Source organism: Pollicipes pollicipes, unplaced genomic scaffold (assembly GCF_011947565.3).
Source record: "Pollicipes pollicipes isolate AB1234 unplaced genomic scaffold, Ppol_2.1 Scaffold_3447;HRSCAF=4054_pilon_pilon_pilon, whole genome shotgun sequence".
Taxonomy (NCBI): Eukaryota; Metazoa; Arthropoda; class Thecostraca; order Pollicipedomorpha; family Pollicipedidae; genus Pollicipes; species Pollicipes pollicipes.
This window is the reverse complement of record NW_023596297.1, coordinates 17,928,439-17,948,229: the sequence shown is the minus strand read 5'-3', so window position 1 is coordinate 17,948,229 and position 19,791 is coordinate 17,928,439. Positions and strand designations below refer to the sequence as shown.

The 19,791-nt window shown below is 52.3% G+C and overlaps 2 protein-coding genes across 2 annotated transcripts in view; one reads left to right on the top strand and one right to left on the bottom strand.

Moving 5' to 3' along the window:
• Window positions 1–19,791, bottom strand: part of LOC119092225 (dynein heavy chain 12, axonemal) — a gene marked incomplete in the record, with an annotated part of 126,418 nt that overhangs the window by 105,481 nt on the left and 1,146 nt on the right. The window contains 5 exon segments of the mRNA XM_037215199.1: window positions 9,952–10,129; window positions 10,543–10,707; window positions 16,935–17,127; window positions 17,801–17,956; window positions 19,208–19,382. Coding sequence (XP_037071094.1) covers window positions 9,952–10,129; window positions 10,543–10,707; window positions 16,935–17,127; window positions 17,801–17,956; window positions 19,208–19,382 — 867 coding nt within the window.
• Window positions 4,163–7,106, top strand: LOC119091611 (cell surface hyaluronidase). The gene is made up of 2 exons (XM_037214417.1): window positions 4,163–6,036; window positions 6,635–7,106. The coding sequence occupies exons 1-2, from the start codon at window positions 4,187–4,189 to the stop codon at window positions 6,858–6,860; spliced, it is 2,076 nt and encodes a 691-aa protein (XP_037070312.1). The 5' UTR covers window positions 4,163–4,186; the 3' UTR covers window positions 6,861–7,106.

Genomic DNA, 19,791 nt, shown 5'->3' with positions numbered 1-19,791 from the left:
TTTGTGATCACTGAGGTCAAGCAAGGTCGTGGGGGTCATGCATCTTTTGCGACACCACACAATTCATATAGTTATGCCACCACCATCTGATATTATTCATTTGAATTGTTCCGCACCATTTCAGTTGGGTTTAACTTGGATTGCATGCACCTGCAATTTCGCAGGGTAGTGTCCAACTTGCTTATGAGACAACACATCTATAAATATCATGTCATGATCACCCACGTTACAACAACACCATAGACGACATTCGGCGTAATGTGGCGCGATTCTCCAATTGACTTATGTTTGAAACCATGTGAGAGATGCGTACTAGGTGAAACAATGTCACAGCGCGTTACAACGTACTGCAATAAGCGCGATGAGACAGATACTACGCTGTGAAGAGCAAGGCTGGCCACGTAACTTATGTGCACTGGGCACATATTACAACAGCCATCACGTTTCACAAAGGATGGCAGGGCAGCTTATATGCCGCACGCAGCCCAGAATACCTACGCCAAGCTGATGACATCGCCTAAACTATGTGAATAAGTAATAGCTCCTGCTCACGTGTCTGATACCCATGATTGCGGCAAAGCTCCTCCACTTCTCGTTTAGATGGTTCAAATGTGACGGAAATAAACAGGACAAAATTGATATCTAAACCAAGGTCTTAGCTCTCATTTGCACGGCACGCGGCCTTCGCTCCAGGCCTGGTGCCGCGCGTAACATTGGATATCTTCCTATGTAGCATGTTTGGCCAGACCGCAGTGATTTCACACCATGAGATACGCTTCTAAATGAATTGCCTTGTGGGAGCCGTCACAAATCGTAAAGGAGCACTTTTATAATTAGGCCTTGACCTGCGGAGCTTAGTACACACTTAGGTTTGTTGCGTGGTCTAAGACCGCACGCTACGGCGCTATCGATTTCAGTTTGGTTTTCTAATTCGGCTTGGCCGTTCTTCAGATGAGCAGGGGGTCAAATTTGTCGCCTCCGGCCAATGGTGTGCCGCTGTCGAGGCCGTCAATGCCGGGTAAAGAACATGCCGATTAACAGGTGGTCCATGAGTTCCCACTTCGTGACATATTTGCATGACAGATAGCTACCCCTCATGATAAGTTCTCTAAATCAAGTTTACGTGATAACTGACATAGCTGGCAAAAGCAGCATCAATTTGTATCACGAGCACTGACATTTTCAGATTGTGATGTGGCATTGCACTCCTGCTCTGTGGTAATGGAAAAGGCAAATTTGGTGGCGCCAAAAAAACGTACATCGTTACAAAATAAATAAATCTGATTTCAAACTAGGCATTAAGAGAGTAATGTACAGTGCATGAATCGTTTTGGATGACCAACCAATCATTACAAAATAAATAGCATTGAGTTCCAAACTAGGCATAAAAAAGAAAGCGGTGCAGTATGACTTGGGCGCACTCGTTGCATTTGTATGCGAAACTTTAGGTATAGACCACCACGCATTGACTTCAGGCACATAGAATTGTGCTCCATGTCTATCAAATTAATTTGGCTGGACAGGGAAGCACTTGTGACAACAATATACGTGATAGCCGTCATATGGCATCATAAAATAAAATGAGGAGCGTTGTGGCTCTATGAACTGGGGTTTACGCCGGTACCTATGACGTTAAGAATCCGCAAGAAAGTGGCCGCACTTAGCTTAAGTTGGGTGAGAGGCCCACCCGCCTCTCAGTTTACATACGGAATTGAAAACGTTGCCAGATTGGCACCAAAGCTGGCCAGCTGTAGGACTTTTTTAAAATTGCCGTGCATCAGCGGTGCTGGTAACGTGGCGCTCTTCAGTTAAGCTGTGCATCGTATCTCATCGCACTTAAGTACCTATAAAAAACGTACCCGCTTTCTGGGAAATCCGTGACATTTTTTTGTTCTCAGCTACAACTTAAGCAATACTACGGCACACCACAACAATACCAACAGCAACAAAGTAATTCCCGGTGTCACCCTAAACGTGGTACTTTTGCGGCTTAATTCTCGTGCACACGCAGCTTCCAGCAACCTCCTGGGAGCAGAAGCTAAACATAACAAATCAGCGAAGAGCTTTCAAAGATCAAGATCGATCAAAATGGCCATGTGGAAGCGAGGCCGTTCATCCCGGGACGGCTAGATTACCATCTCGAATATGGTGGCTTGGCATAGTTTCGTTCCGAGCTACCATATTATCCATGCACAGAAATTTAGTGCAACATGTTTAAGTTAATGCAGTCAGCTGCATACCTTAGTTGTAAAGTAAAAAACACAAACACAATTTTAGCACAAATTTGGGTGGTTTCTCACACTTGCACACAAGAATAACCGAGATTGCCATCACTGGCACACTTTTGTTCTAATCTGGCAACAATTTATATTCCAATGTAAACTGAGCAATAATGGCGATCCCGGCTACACATTTGCGCAGGTGTTAGAAAGGATCCAATTTGCGCTTAAACTGCGTTTGTACTTTTTAATTTACAATCAGGCTACGCAGCTCACTGAAAAACTTAAACATATTGTACTAGATTTCTATGTATGGAGAATATGCTAGCTTGGGACGAATCTGAGTCAAGCTGCTATATTCGATATGGTACCCTAGCCGTCCAGGGATGAACGGCCTCGCAGTCATATGGCCATCATTATCGATCTTGATCTTTGAAAGCTCTCCGCTGATTCGTCGGGTCTCGTTTCTGCTCTCAGGAAGCTGGAATCTGCTGGAAGCTGCGTGTGTACGATGATGAAACCGCGAGAGCGCTACGTTTAGGGTGACACCAGCTAATACGTTGTTGCTGATGGTATTATTGTGGTGTGCCGTATTATTGTTTAAGTTGTAGCTGAGAGCATAAAAATGACACGGATTTCCCAGAAAGCGGGCAAGTTTTTATTCTAGGTACTTCAGTGCGATGAGAAACGATGCACAGCTTGATTCAAGAGGGCCACATTACCGGCACTACGAATACACAAAAATTAAAAACCCCGCAGCTGGCCCGCTTTAATGCCTATCTGGCAACATTTTTAAATTCCCTATGTAAACAGAGCTACCGTGAGTCAGGATGCAGCCCGGCGGATCCCCCCTCCCCCCCTCCATAAACACACACGGTCAGAGCAGTTTGTGTCTGCATCCGTCAGCGACCCCTGCGCACGTGCTCAGCTCATTGGGACCGTCCTGCTGCAGGTGCCGGCGTCCGGTGACGTCACCATCGACCGTCCGCTGCTGCTGGACGTCAGCACGGCCGCGCTCGGCACCGTGACTATCGTGGACGGCGGCCGGCTGGTCTTCGACCCCAGTGCCGACGAACTGCTGCTCAGCGCCAGCCTCATCGAGCTGGATGGTGGCGAGCTCTGGATCGGCTCCGAGGAGTGCCCGTTCGAAAGCCGCGCCGAGGTACTGCTCACTGGTCAGCGCGACGAGGCAGAGAGCGCCGCCGACGTGCAAAAGGCCGTGCTCGTGCGACGAGGGGCCCTAGAGGTGCACGGTAAGCCCAAGCGCTCGTGGACCAAGCTGGCAGCAACAGTGCCCAAATCGACGCGCGAAGACCTGTTGGGTAACCCCATCTACAGCGTACAGGACGAGGAGGGCTTCCGTGGCAATGGCTTCCACATGTACGAATTTGACAGCGACGGTAACCCCGTACAGAACTGGGGGCGCGTGACGGGACCGAGAAAATTCAGTCGTGTGCTCGACCACACGGGCAACGTGGTGGTGGTGGCCGTCTCACTGATGACCAGGTTTGGCAGGCACGACCCGGTCGCTACGGCGGAGGTGTTTGAGACGCTCTGCTACGGTGGCGAGCGACAGTCAGCCATTCGTGGCATGGTGGACCGCCAGCGGCTGGCGTTCGTCGCTATCTGCCACGTTGGCTCACCCGAGAACAGCGTAGAGATGGTCGGCACGGTCAACAACGGTCGCTCGCACACAGGACGCGTGGTGCAAACCATCGGCGATGTCGAATTCGCCGCCATGTCGACCGTAGTACTCAGTGGTCCTGGCAGTCCTCCGCCCGAAATAGCGTCCTATGTGGCCGGAACTACACCCTCCATGGACGTGATCCTGACTATGACCGCTGACGTCAGCTCCTGGGAAACCGGCGATAGGATTGTCATCGCCTCCACCGACTTCAACCGAGACCAGGAGGAGGAGTTCGATCTGCTGGACTGTCCCTAGCTGCGACGCCACGCAGGTGAAAGTCATGGGTCCCATCTGGTACACGCACTGGGGTGAAATCACCGACGGCGTTGACATGCGTGGCGAGGTCGGCGACCTCACGCGCAACGTCCAATTCCACGGCCAAATGGAGGATGCCTGCTACGGAAGCAACTTGTGCGACAGCTTCGACTACGATACGTTTGGCGGTCAGATTAAGATGCTCGTTGGCTTCAATAGCGCTAGGATTGAAAACGCCGAGTTCTACCACATGGGGCAGCAATCAGTGATCGGATCATATCCCATCCACTTCCACATGTGCCTGGACACGTCCCAGAAAGACGTGTATATCCGCGGCAATGCCATCCACAACACGTTCTCGCGCTGCCTCACCATCCACGGCACGCACAACGTCACCGCCGAGAACAACGTGGCGTTCGACCACCTGGGTCACTGCTTCTTCCTTGAGGACGGTGGCGAGCAGGACAACAGACTGATAGGCAACCTCGGCATGGGCACCAAAGTGGGCACTCTGCTGCCAACCGACGCCCTCAACAAGGTCAGCACGTTCTGGGTGACTAATCCCGACAACGAAGTCATCAACAACGTCGCGGCCGGCTCCGAAGGCATGGGCATCTGGATCTTGATGCCGGATCTGCCCACAGGTCCTTCTGCCAACGTAGATATGGGTCTTGTGGAAAAGCAGGCATCGCGAACACTTGTCAAGGCCTTCCAAGGTAACGTGGCACACTCTAACAGGCGCTTTGGTTTCCGTCTGGACGATGTGCTCCTCCCTGACGGAACGGTTCAGCCGGTCAGCTACTTCCCGCGCGTGGATCCGACCGACCCGAGGAGCGACATGGCGTTCCTCCACCTTGACGATTTTGTGGCCTACAAGAACACCGAGAGTGTCTGGATCAAGTCTATGCACACGCTGGCTACAAACTTCCGCATTGCCGAGAGTGGTATCGGTCTCATCTTTGCGTCGGCCGGGCCGGCCAACCCCAACGAGCATAACGAGATGCTGTCTGGGGCCCGTATCGTCGGCGACACAGCCAACAAGGGCGAGCCGGCGGGCGCCGTCCGACTACCCTCCGGACAGGTCATCCAGGTGGACCGCTCGTTACCTCGTTCCAGACCCGCGCAGCACGCGCAAATTGGCGTCGCCTTCTACCGCGGACCCGTGCATGTCGTGGACACGTCGTTTGCCGGCTTCCAGACTAACGCGCTGCGGCCGGCCGGCGCCATCGGCAAGAAGCTCAGCAACCCGTACTTTTCTTCGCCCATTGCCAGCGTGCGCAACGCCACGTTTGACTTCGCCGACCCGGCCGGTGGCAGCCGCTTCTACGACGGTGACGGCACCGTAACGGGCTACAAGGAGCGCGACGGCAACCGGCACAACGTCGTGCTCGACTGGGACGGCTCGCTTACCACTTACCCTCGCGCCAGCCTGGTGCGGCCCATCCCACTGTTGATGAACGCGCGCTGTGTGCTCCTGCCCAACTGGGGGCCGGGCGTCGGGCTCTGTCCGGACCGCTTCAACCGCGTGCAGCTCAGCATCGCCGGTAACATCCCCACATTCATGACGCGCAACGACCTGCAGGCCGCCGAGATGGAGACGGCGCTGGCCGAGCGGCAGGTCAGCTACTCACTCAACTCGGCCGAGTCGTACATCATGCACTTTAACACAACCGTGCCGGCCCGTTTCGGGTTCAACATGTTCGGTGTGCAGCAAGGTCTGGCACAGCTCGTCGGCGTCTGCGTGGGTGCCAACCAGGAGCCGGACGTAAAACCACGAATGCAATACACCTTCGTCAACGACATCCAAGAGGTATTAACCGACGAGAGCAACAGCAAGTACTTTTACGACCCGGCCATCGGAGTGGTGGTCTTCAGGTGAGTTGGCTCCATGCCGGTGTGGTAATCTTCAGGTAGGCAGGAGCACTGTGATGCGGGCGTCCCAATATCAGAAGGCCAGCATTACCAGGACGGTCAATAAACCTAAGCAGCGGACGGTGTATGCCTGTGGCCTGTGTTGACCCATGTGCTTAGTGGGTGTCCTGAGTTGGAGCTTTATGGCGCGGTTAGCTGCGGAGACTATGTCCCACCCCGGCAGAATAGGCGGCACTGCCGGGAATCGAACCCTGTACCAACACCATTGGTAACCCTATGTACTTTGTAGGATTCCTGGAACGGTTTTTTTTGTAAACCCCATTGTTCGCAACGTCGGAACCCTGCGGGGAGCGACTGTTTTGTCATGTCTGATGTTTTCATGCATCAAAATTTCAACCATTGGAATGATCGCTGGTTACGATCAGCACATCACCACTGATTCATTCCGGGCGCGCGGACTTCCGGGGGCCGTTACACACCCGGCTCGAGCCAGGCGGATAAACTGTCGCACTTCGCCCGTCATCGAGACTGTGCGCACCACCGAGCGCAGGTAGCCGTGCTAGCGTCGATGGACGACTGACCGTGTATGTACCGCCAACAGGTTTACCAGCCAGACTCCGCGCACCGACACGACCACATCCCACTGTCCGGGCGACCTGGACGAGGACGGCAACGGCATTTGCACTACGCGCGTCGTCATCGAGCTGCCGGCGGAGCACGAGGACGGCGACTGTCGCTCCCGGGCCTACGCTGACAAGGCCTCGGCGGTCTACGCCACCGAGCCCGTGTCGGCCGAGGGCGCGCTCGCTGTGCCCGTCTTCGCTTAGCGTAGCGATCGGTCGGAAGACAGCAGAAGACGGCTGGTAGCCGGTGACGCCGCCCCTCTAGTGTCCAACAACGCAGGGCACAACTATGCGGCAATGGCAGGGAATGCACGACCTGTGTATGCTGAGTGTCGACGAAAGGCTGGGATCAATTTATGGGAAAACGACCTATCAGGTGGAGGCGATTTGGCATCGTGTGATCATCGGGGGAAGTTAAAATACGTCCAAAAATACATTCTTCTTTCAGAGCATCACGTTTCACGGAACTGAGCAAGTGTGAGCCGCAAGGCCAGGGCTTTAAAACGGGACAGAGTAGTGAGCTCCACACAACGGGCTCAGCCATACCAGAAAGCCTTTAATGACGTCACCAGGGCCTTGTCTTACGTCCAGCACTCTGGGCACTGCGTTGATGCTGTGTTGATGAGCTGTGGAACTAGGCGTTAACCTTTGAAGAAATATGAGACATCCGATGCTTGTCAAACAGCCGACAGCATAACTGTGTCCGATGGCAAATAACTTCATAAATATTCTGTCGCCATGGCCAGTACACCCGAGAAATACTTAGCGCTTAAAACCCAATACGCAGAATATTCGCAAAGCTGTGCAAAAGCGCTGTCAACTACATTTGAACTTAAATATTTGATGTGAAATTTTGACAAGGCCAGTAGGTGGCCAGCTGTAATATTCTTCGGTGATAGCTTATCATCCAAGCTCGCTCACAACAGACGTTACAATACTTGTCTGGTTTCTTTACATTTGCTGCTTGTGGCCCGGCCGCAGTTATCTCACTGCGGACAGCTCATTAAGGTGGTCCTAAATACACAAAGTTTGTCCAATGCAATGGGAACTGTGTTTGTGTTTGTGTTTGAGGAATTTCATGATCTTTTCTTTTGTAATGACTGCTGGCATCTATAGCTCAGTCTGTATGATGTTAAATTCGATTTTATGATCAACAAAGTTATAACCCAATTATACCCAGCATTCAAACCAATGGGTTATGTAACAGTCAGCTGACTAAATGAGCAGTTTCGTCTCCACTGATGCCGTCAAATATGGTGTACCTGACGTCATGCAAGCTTTGCTTCCAAACTATCTCCATTCCCACGCAAGCTCTATGCTGCTGCTTTTTCAGACCGAACGTCTCTACCTCGTAAGAAAGCCCTGACTGTGTCGCTAGTAGTTGATGACAATCACTCCTTGTTTAATCCTCTCAATGTTGGTGTTCTGTAAAAAAAAATACTGTGGCCGACAATGTTAAAAAACCTGAAAAATCATGTATGCTCATTGGCAGGCATTTTATATTCATTTCTGTTATTGGGGGGTCAGGAAGTGGGAATAAAAGGCTGTCGCACGTTACGAAAGATCGCTGTACTAACGACCATTACTCAATTTGCATTGTACAAAACAGCTCAGCTTAGAGTGTACGCGCCTGTCAGTATCTGAAGCTAAAACAGAAATGAAAATTTTGAAGGTTACACAGTGGGGGAAAAGGATGACTTTTCAATGACATTTTGCAATATCTTGGATAACGCAAACGTCAGATGCTTGTCATGCATACATACCATGCAATTTGTGTTTAACATGTTGTGCAAGGCCAGATCCAGGTCAACAACATGGATGACGTACAATCAGGGCCACCTTTCTTCGTCAATCCGCGACTTGGGTATCCCATGGTTTACTACCTTTAGTGCGCTCCCGCCCAACATGCATGATGCATATTCAGCGTGACGTATGTAAACGGCTGCATGGGTTGATTATCCATCTTTATTTTAACGATAGAAGTATATCGCACACTCTCACTTTCCTGTGGCCTCACGCAATACAGACGGGCCGCAGAAAAACGAAAACCTGGAATCGTCTATGGTGTTTTTTTTTTTTTTGAAACTCTGACGCCCTACGCGCATGACGCTACGCGCTATTTTAATGCACGCTGTTAGCACAAGCAAGAATTGCACCAGTACGCTGCTCATTCTTCGCCTGAGTGTGTCCGCCTACCAAGTTTTCGCGATTTGTCTGACTGCCTGAAAACCTGCGATCTTTATGTTGCCTCAAAGTGCACCGGAAGTGTGTCGCACAACCTTGCCTTTAACACCCTCCGACATAGTAGACTGATTGCATAAAAACAAAGACCTGGAACCATCTCTGCGCGACTGATTTCTCAAAAATTTTGGCAGTACGTGTTGCGCATGGAATATATGTTTAAAGCTTTGGATTGAGTCCACTGGAGAGTCAGTGCCTTGTTAAGTGCATGGATAGCTGCGGCGTGCTGTTGTGATATATTTCCATATTTCTTTGTTCTGGCAATTCTTCTTTATGCCGTCATGTTCTTTGCAAACTTTGGCTTTAGCATGGAGCGCGTGGAAGGCCAATTCACTGAAGTATTACTTTCACTACGGCAATGCTTTAGTGCACAGCCCTATATGCGAAGAAAAAAAATGCAAAGCCACAAAACGCGCACGTGTCGATTTCTCGTTTGCGATTTCAGGAGTCAAAAACGTGATTTGTAATCAGGATTTACTGTTCGTTCTGGCGAACTTTTTAACTGCGGGCCCAACCAACACCTGTCAATAAAGCGTATAAGATACGTCATACATCCATGAAAACGTTCGAGGGTTTGATCATCAGTCGGTTCTCAAGGGCGTTGGACACACATGGCCACAGGTAACAGTATGCTGTTATGACTAATATAGCATCCTCTTCTCTCTGGACCATCTAAACCTCGAGCTGTTTCCTCCTGTCACCACATGCGTGGCACATTGGATGACTTGGGGTTTGTTGCCCGCCAAGAAAAAACACCTGAGCTTCGCTCGCCACCTGACATGCAGCAACGCCTGACTGGTACCACACGCTCGCACTTGAGGACACGTTTGCAGAAAAAAACGCACTCATCGCTCGTGCACCGAAAACGCCGACTCTGTCGACAAACAGCCGTGTGCGATAATGCGGGTTCGAGACGCTGCTCATGGCCTGAGCCTATAAGCCAGCGCCTGAGTCGATCGCTGGCTATCACGGAGCCAGCGGACAGCCGGTGTTTGCCCGCGACTGTGGCGGCGCCAGCCCGTCGGCCGGCCCCCCTTCCGGCGTCGGCACTCACCTAGCTGCTGGCTCTGGTGCAGCGGCGCCTCGAATAGGTGTCGCACGTGCTGGCTGACTGTGCGCCGGGCCGCCTCCAGGAACACATCTGGTATGTCCACGGTCATGTAGGACATGTGCGCGTCATCTCCCAGGATGAAGGCCTCGATGAGCGGCGTCCGCTGCAGCGAGGCGGCCAGCTGCCGGCGCACAGACACGCTCACGTACACCTACCAGCGCACACACGCACACGCACGCGCACGCACACGCACACGCACACGCACACGCACACACGCACGCACGCACGCACGCACGCACGCACGCACGCACGCAGGCACGCACACACACACACACACACACACACACACACACACACACACACACACACACACACACACACACACACACACACACCTGCAGACGCACGCCGGAAACGGCAGGCTGACTTGACAGTACCCACATCTGTGGCGCCCGACGTCCACACATTTTTTGGTGCGTTCTTTGTGCCATTGTATGCCGCCGGGAAAACCACTAAAACCATACACACTATAGAATACTAAGTCAGCGAACACGGAATTAATGCTTAGCGTCCGCGGACGAGGGCGGCACTCGCCTGGTTGATGGGGAACAGGGCGGCCTCCTCGATCTCGGTGAACGGCGGGTAGAAGGAGACAGTGCACCCGTCCAGGATCAGGTCCACCTCCAGCAGAGGCAGCATGCTCGGGAAGCGGAACAGGCTGACGTACGCCTCCACCGTGCGCATCAGCACGTTTCGGAGCTGCCGATAAGGTAGGACCATCACTGCACCGGCTCGCCAAAGCAACCATGAAAGCGCAGCATTAGCTCCAGCTTCGATCTTTTAAGTACTATGACATCCGATTCGTCTGTATACGGCCTCTACACAATGAGCAGCTTAGCTGCATGTGTGCATCGTGACACGGATGATCTTTTGAACTCGCATGTCCCAAGTGGCAAAGCAGGACGCAGTATCTAAACCACGGAGCCACCGGCTCTGTTCTCACGCGGGGCTCTCAGTTGGCTAATTCACGCACCTATTTTCATAACAAGTCAAGCGATCGTGCAAACGGCAGGCCCAAATTTTCATCGACGGAAAATCCATGTATGAACCTAAAGGCCAGCGGCAGTGTCGCAGGTCAAGTAAATGAAACATCTCTCACTGATTCCAGTACCAGTTTTGTCAGGAATCCACGAATTTGACAGCTCTAGCGTGTGAGGGGAGTGCAAGTGCAGGCGCTGGATCACCATCACTGCCTGTTTTGGCATCTATCGGCTGTATGTCATGTGAGATCACGTCGGACGGTGGTGTAGTTTCCTATTCAGCTGGCGGGCTCCGATTGCGCTAACTCTGGGTGCAGCCCCGCTGTCGTACCCCGTCATACATCACAATACATCCGTCAAACAACCTCCGTCATACATCACAAACATGCACAAGTGCGCGACAAACAAAGCTGAATGGCGTCATCCCGTAGCCTCCCAGCTTTCTTGCGTGACCTTGCAGAAGCGAGGCAGCGATAGAGGGACCTTTGGATCTCCGGTTGTACTCGTACCGACGTGCCACCGAGTTGTGATTAGGAGCTATCGCACGGAAGCGGTAAAAAAAAAAAACAGACGGCCAAAGCCACTCAGCCGATCACGGTTATCACGTCATCACGGCACAAGCTAGGATTACCCTGGTTATTTGTCTACATAAATCGCCTCGCATGTTCATTTCAAGGAGCTGAAAGGCCTCAGTTTGCTGCCCGTCTCTCCGGCTTCTGTTGCAGGCAGCGCAAACTGAGGGGGTATACCCAGTGACTGGGAAGCGCGGGGCCAGCTCCCGCACTGCCGAGACAGCTAATCGGCTTATATGCCCAGGAATGCCCCACCGGGCAGTACAAAGCACGCCGCGCCGGTGGGTCGGCCGTATGATAACGATCGTGCGGTACGAGGACGGCCACACGCCCCCACGCCGGCCGTTAGTAACAGGCGGCAGAGCGGTGCCGTCGGACGTGCGCTGCCTGACCAGTCCCGCCCAAAGTATATATATATATATATATATATATATATATATATATATATATACCTGATGGAGAAAATTATAGGTATACGTGATCGTCGTTTTCATCGCGACGAAAACCAAGAGCAGGATGCGGCGTCAAAAGCACAACGAAGACGGCGGCGGGAGGCCAATGTGCGCACTGTGTCAGCTGGCACAAAAAACTGGTTTCTCGGCGAGGTTCGCAAACCGAGGAAACTGGGCCTGCAGATTTTGATCCTGTTTCGTAGTTACGAAAAGAGGAGAGAATTCCGAACCATGGAATAACTTTCAACCACATGCGATGCAAGGTAACTGGGAAGCTCTCATTTGTACACTGGCAAACAGTTAGCCGATGCCATAAAAAGCCGTTGCAGGTGCCGTTACTGTCGTTGCACACGAATGACCGCAATGCGCTGGCACCTGTTAAATAACTTCTGGAAACCAATGAACCACTGGCACATATCGTTGAAGGCTAGCCCTGCACACATCCGATGCAGAGCGCGCTGACCCCGTATCACGGGGAGCCGCGCGCGTGAACGGCCGTGCAGGACGTTCTGATTCGTAGTTCCCACCTATCGGGCCCACGTCTCTTTAAAAAGTCATGCACCATCTGACCCATTCACAGGCGTGCGAGTGCTGACTACGCCTTTCAAGAGGAAGCCACAACCGGCCCAGGCATGCCACTTGTGGGCCGTTTGAATGCAATTCATTCATAAGCAGCGCTGTAGTTGTGGGTAGGCAAACGCGCCACGTAATTCAGCGGGTCTCCCCGCTCGATTCCGGCTTCAGGCAAGCCACTTGCCGGCGGTCTGAGTGCCACCCACCCGCCGCGAGAGCTGTGGACAAACACGCCGTGTGATTTGAAGGCTCTCCCCGCGCCGACCCGTCCGCCGCAGCCGTCGCGCCTGCCCGCACTGGTGACGTCAGTGAAGAGAGCGCCCAGCCGGCGGCCCAGGCGCGGCGCCGGTGAGGCGCGACAGCCGTGGCGCGGGTGACGCCTGAGGCATCAGGGGACGGTGCTCGGCACATCAGCAGAGTCGCCTGTGCAGCCCGTCGGCTTGTCGTTAAGGGGTATGTGAAGGAAAACATGTGCATCCAGTGTCTTAGAATTGCCGACTTCGGGTGTAAAGCAACACCCAGGAACGCTCCACCAGGCAGTACAAAGCACGCCGCGCCGGTGGGTCGGCCGTATGATCGCGATCGTGCGGTACGAGGGCGGCCACATGCCCTCACGCCGGCCGTTAGTAACATGCAGCAGAGCGGTGCCGTCGGACGTGCGCTGCCTGAACAGTCTCGCCCGAAGTGTATATATATATATATATATATATATATATATATATATATATATATATGCACCTGACGGAGCAGATTACAGGCATGCGTGATCGTCGTTTTCATCGCGAAGAACGCCAAGAGTAGGATGCGGCGTCAAAAGCACATCGAAGCACAAGAAGATATGAGGGGAAGTTTTTCATTCCTTTTCCCCACACTTTGTGTGAATTTTTCACTCCTGCCTGACATTGTCTAATCGCACATGTCGAACCCCTATTTCCCTTTCTGAGGTTTTCACATGCCATCCAAAACCGACCTCACTTGAAACCACCAAGCATAAACGAGGCTCCACAGAACCTGGACACCTATGGCTATGTCCTGCCTCACCTACATCTGAACCATGTCTATGTATGCGCTGAGCAAGAGGGCCAGGCGCCTCCAAGCCCAAGAACGCAAGCGACTTCAGCTGCTCGCACGCATTAAGTTTGGTTTGTTTACAAAATGCATCACAATCGGCAGCTGTGTGCCAAATGCAAGGTTTTCACGCGTCGCCTATTTGTTTGGTCTCACCACCATGCTACGAAAGCAGAGCCTCGTGCAAGCACCAGCAAGGCATGGTGGATAATTTTACCTCACGTATTTATATTCCTAAATAAACTAAATTGCCACTAAATTGCATCACTCCCGAAATGCAGGAGTGAAAAATTCAAGAAGTGTCTTCTAAATTAAATTTACAAGATGAATATCAAAATTTCAGCACTCCTGTTAACAGATTTTAAGTCAAATTAGCTGATAACAAAATTTTGCCAGAAAAGTATCAGTCTTTATATCTATTCAACTACTTTTGCTTTTCCTGGTACCATACGAGTGTGATACCACTTTATTCTTCCTTCCCTTTCGATTGCCTTTAGAGGCACCATCTTTTGCTTAAAATGTTGACCAATTTCTCTGCAAGATGCTCCAACTGCAAACTTGTATGTATTTCATGCATAAATTGGATTAATTCGCCAGCCGCCCAAAACATGTTTGATATGCATCAAAAGAGTGAACAATTTACAGGGAATGAAGGAGACAATTTGAAGCACGGCACGTATCTTTACCGCCATTTTTGCCTTGTTAAAGCCTCGGTTAACCGTTTTCTTGGTTCATGGCGGTGCTCAATAATGATAAATCTAAGCCTTTCGAGTGTCTAACTCACCAAGCTACCTGACCAGGCTACCCTAATGCTGCCATACAAAGCTTTGGGACAGACATGACGCAGCTAATACAGAAGTGTTTGATGGCGAAATTCTGCCCTCTGGAGATGTTAATCATGCACACCTCTAACTTGTTTCGCATTTTAATCTCGTAGGTTGGTGGGCATAATTGATATTTATATTTGGCGGGTGAGTGATATGACTCTGTCTGCCAGCAGACCACGCAAAATGTACTGGCTTTTTGTTTCGGGGAGCGGGAAAAAGCCAGTAAGTCTGCCGTGGACCAAATAATTGCTTACCTTACCTGCTGTCAACCCATGTTTGGTAGCCAGAGTTACCCATTTTCTGTTTTAATCCATCGAGTTTTGTCATAAGACAAATTATGATGCAACGAGGGATGCAATGGGCATATTTCTTTCCATATTCTTGATTATTTGCCTCAAATTTCTTGAAGTGGTCCCTCATGGCTGCTTCAGCCAGATGTTTTCTACAGTTGCCATGGTTTGCTGACTGGCAAATGACTGTACTGCATATGTGCACTATATTTTTAACACATGGATATTCTATGCCGCATAGCAATTATAACTGAGTCAAATATTAGTATGTAATAAACAGTCAGACCATCCTTTTTAAAATGTGAGGCCAACGTCTCAAACTTTGTCGTTGCATATGAATAAACAAGCCTAAATAGATGTCTTTGCTGCAGCTGAAAAGGCAAGCAGCAATACTGGCATGGCCATCTAAAAGTTATGTGAATTTTGGAGAAGAGAGATTGCCTTATGGAGCATGCCCATCATTGCCCTTGACATAGGCCAACCATGGCAATCAAAATAAGTTGTTCGAAGTGATATAAAGTATTTTGATGTGTGTGTTGTCAACTTTGCCCGATGTCAATAAGCATACACAAATGAACTGTATAAAAATGCAAGTTGAAACCGGCCAAAAATTAGCTTTATCATGTTTTTATCACAAGTGCTGCTGTCAACAGAGAGGTGAGTTGAGATGATGTTCAACATATGGGCTATTCTAAGTTAGGTTAAGTTGGCTAAGTGCTTGGCAAGTGACAATAGGAATTGTGCAAGAATCAGTAACTCACAACTGCTGCTGTGATACAAACAGGTTAGACAGGACGATATGAATGAAGGCCTCTTTAGGTTAGGCATAGTTAGGCTACTTTCATGGAAATAAAAGCATTGGTATTTTGTAAGGAACAGTGACAAAATGTTTGTTTTCCCTGACCCCATCTTAACAGAAGCCAGAGGTATGTCCATTACGTTTGACTTGGTGATGGGCTGACGTGTAGAAGGCCCAGGTTTTTTGTGTGAGTGTTTTATGTTTGTTGAATGTTCTGTTGTTATTTTGTTATTGAATTCCCTTGCTTTGTGTTGTGTTAAAAGTGCTGTGGAAGGGAAGTGCAAACTGCAGCATCAAATTATTGGTGTTAATAATTTTGCGCGCTCATTACACTGTCATGAAATTACTATGCTTTAATGTATTCTGTGTCACTTTAATAGCTTAAGATGTTAAAAAACAAAACAGTTTTGTCAGGTTTCTGATATTACGCCCACGCCAACTTGAAATAGGTGTCTTTGTTTGCTGAAGCATCAGTCACGAGCTCACAAGTTCCATCTTTTGTGAACTGATTCTTTCACTTCCACATGGTCTTTTTGCGATGGAATTTTTCACTCCCACCCTAGTTCAAAGGCAATTCTAGCTGATTGTGTGCATCGCATCCTCAAAAAATGTCGCAGACTTCGGATGTAAAAATATGCCAATTTCGGAACGAGAAACTGTTTCGTTGCAGAGTTGTCAAGCTGCGCACCTTACAGGCTCGGAATGGATGACAAGATCAAGAACAACTATAGCATAAAGTCGCAGACAAAATTGAATCGCACACTGCCGCAACCTTTTTACCAAACGCCCTGCCAACGTGTGGTTGCGGAGCAGAGAAACTACAGCCTTATCAGCTGACAGGGGTCCGCATGGTGGGCCTCGCAGCCGCGGAGCTGATTGCGGTGAGCACAAACAGCCGGGCCGGGCCATCAAGCGGAACGAAAGACGGCCACACACCCACGCCGGCCGTTAGTAAAAGGCACCAGAGCGCTGCCGTCAGGCGTGCTCTGACTGTACAGCCCGGCCGCTCCCGCGCCCGCGCCCGCGCCAGCACGAGCACCCCTCTCGCCACCGTCACTCTCTGGGCCCGCAGTGAAGCCGGAGCCGCCGGGTGTGGGCGGACGCGGCGACTACCGGTCTCGCGTGCCAAACGGCCGGCCTCAAACAGGCGGTGGTGACGGGCGACAAGACAGAACCTGAGCAGGAAAGGACGGGTAGCCCTCCTGTAGCGGCACCAGCCAGGACATATCGTCGGTCAGAGTGTCAGGCCTGGGGGGAGGGGAGGGGGGACGGGCGGCGATACACACCGCCAATATTTCAAGAAGGGCTGTTGGCGCTGCCCACCACCAGCACGCCCCACGGGAGCTGGTCGCAGGCGGCTCCCACCTCGTTGGCGGCCAGCGTGTTGGCGCTGGCGAACAGACGCTGCCGGTGGAGCTTGCCGCCGCCGGCCGATGTGACCGCGCCGAATATGTCCACCAGCTGGCGGTACCAGGTGCGGTCCAGCCGCACCTCCTCCGTCTCGCACTCCTGCGTCAGCGTCTCCTTCCAGGAGTCGACGCTGAACTGGCGAGGAAATCTGCCGGCCGGCCGAGCGCGGCCAGGTCAGAGAGGCGCCCACTCCACAGCGAGCAAGCGATCAGTGACGGGTGGGGCCGCTATGACACACTGGATGGTAATTTGCTGCCACTGAAGGGATGACATGCGCGCGAATAGATCTTTGACTGGGCTCCAAGTGCAGCAATTGGCCTACGCCGGTCTCGTGCTGGCGAGCAAGTGGAGCGTTTGTTTGGCTACCCGTTACACCAAAATAAATGGCACTGGAACATTTGGCCGACAACAATTTGATTCCCAGGCAGCCGCTCCATTTGAGCCGTGAACAGTTGCTCCAGCCAGGAACACCCGAAAGGCAAATATCATGCGGTCACGACCTCGACACCATTGGCTCATATCTGTTCCCTACGTTTATTCTAGGCCCGGAACGCATCAAGCGAATTGTAGAATGTCACAAACACCGCTCTCCTCAGGGAAAGAAAACCAGCTGGTGGATGCGTCACCATCCCAGCAACACAAATGTTTTCCTCTAGTTGACGTGTCCCACCGACACAGTCAATCCCAGCCATCATACGAACACACACAAAACCAGCGTGTTATGCTCATAAGTTACTACGAGTGATGGCGAAGGCGGGCGCTGCAACATCTAGGTCACGGCCCGTTCCTCCGCGCCGGCAACAGGCCGCCGTTCCACTCACTGAAACTGCGTCCAGTCGACGAAGAGCGCGTCGCTCAGTACCGAGCGGCACAGCTGGAGGGCGTCCCGCAGGCAGTGGTGGGTGACCATGAGCCGGCGGTTGACGCGCTGCCACGCCTCAAAGAACGCCTGGTACCACGGCGAGAAGCCGACCCACCTGCGGTGCAGCAGGCGGCGATTATTTACGGACGCATCACGGCTGCATCGACTTTTACGGCCTAGGTCAGCGACAGCAAGCACGCCAAACAGACTGACGCAGGCAAAATAAGCACGGTCGTATTTTTATCCGAGCGCGCGGTGCCGGCAAGCCAGACGCGTCGCGGGCCCGGGCGCGAGTTGTCGCTCACAGTCGCACTCTGTAGGCCTTCACCTAGTCGCAATGACTCGTTAACTGCCAATGACCATCTGGTAGGTCCTGTCATCCAGAACCGGCAAACCAACTCGCTGGCTGTTAAATATCGGCGGCTATCACATCCCGTTATCTACTGTCAAACGTGACTGACCGATGTCTGTAATGTCCGGCAGAAGGTGGACGTCACTAGCGACGCATTTACAACAACCGAGGAACACGCATTAGCTTGAACCAACCTCAACCAGCCAGGTTCACTTTGTTGACTAAACCAACAAAGTGTAACCGGAAGTAAAAGGCGAGCGACACCAGACATGAAAAATTTTACATAAACCGCCCGCCAATGCTTTTGACCAGCATGGCCGCACTCCAACCTCCCCCCCCCCCCCCCCCCGGCACGGGTTGGCGCGATAAATTTCAATGGCTAGTGACCCTGATAGTCGTAACCGGTACGCATCATATAGTAATACCAGAGAAGTTGCGAGGTTGTATTGCCGGGCGGATGAGCAAATAACGCGGGTCAGACCAATGCTCTGGGGGGGGGGGAGGGCAAGCCGATTATGTGGTGTTTGGGGTCAACCCTCTGAAACAATCGGATCGTCACTGCCTCCGGGCAGAACATGCAAGGCTTCGGGGGGGGGGGGGGGGGGGGGGGGGCAGGGCCTCGGTTCCAGCCCCCGCTAGCTATACACATGATTGGTGTGCTATTAACCTGATGGGACCGTAATTGCAGCCGCGGTTGTTAATTCTACGCTGATGTACAACGTGACACGCCGAATATTTTATACTACAATACGCCGAATTTCTTATACCATCTTTGGCATCGTCTGCGCAAAACGACGCTAAAAGCAGGGCATGCTATGAGGAGATGAAGTCCCCATTCAAGTGTACTGGCCAACGCTGATGTCTGACAGCCGACGCACCACCAATACACCAACAGACGGCGGCCGTTCAAACGTGTGCAGCTGTGACTGGCACCCGTCGGCGGCAACCCGCCCCCTCCCACCCCCCCCCCCCCCCCCCCCCCCCCCCCCCTCCCCCGCTCCCCGCGGCGCTCACGGCAGTTCGGTGTCTTTGGCGCGCGGTACGGGCGGCTCCACCACGGGCTTCAGGTCTGGCACCGTGCGCGCCACCAGGTCACGCCGTAGGCGGGTCGGTGAAGCCCCTGCCGCACCTCCTCCACGAGCGCCGCCACCTCTGTCCCGTACTTGCGGGTCAGCGGCGCCGGAAGCAGCTGTGGACACGGCCGGAATCAGCCGCGCGCTTCACCCAGGCCAGCTGTGGACACGGCCGGGATCAGCTGTGCTCTCCGTCCGGGCCAGCTGTGGACACGACCGAGATTAGCTGTGAACACGGCCGGGATCAGCCGCGCACTCCGCCAAGGAATAGCTGTGGACACGGGCCGGGATCAGCCGCCGCGCTCCGCCCGGAATTAGCTGTGGACACGCCCGGGATTAGCCGTGCCCTCCGCCCGGGATTAGCTGTGAACACGGCCGGGATTAGCCGTGCTCTCCGCCCGGGATTAGCTGTGGATACGGCCAGGATTAGCCGTGCTCTCCGCCCGAGGCCACTCAGAACGGGATCGATCTCTGCTGTGAGCGCTGTCCGCCTCAGCTGAGCACCAGATCTGAATCGGCCGTGGC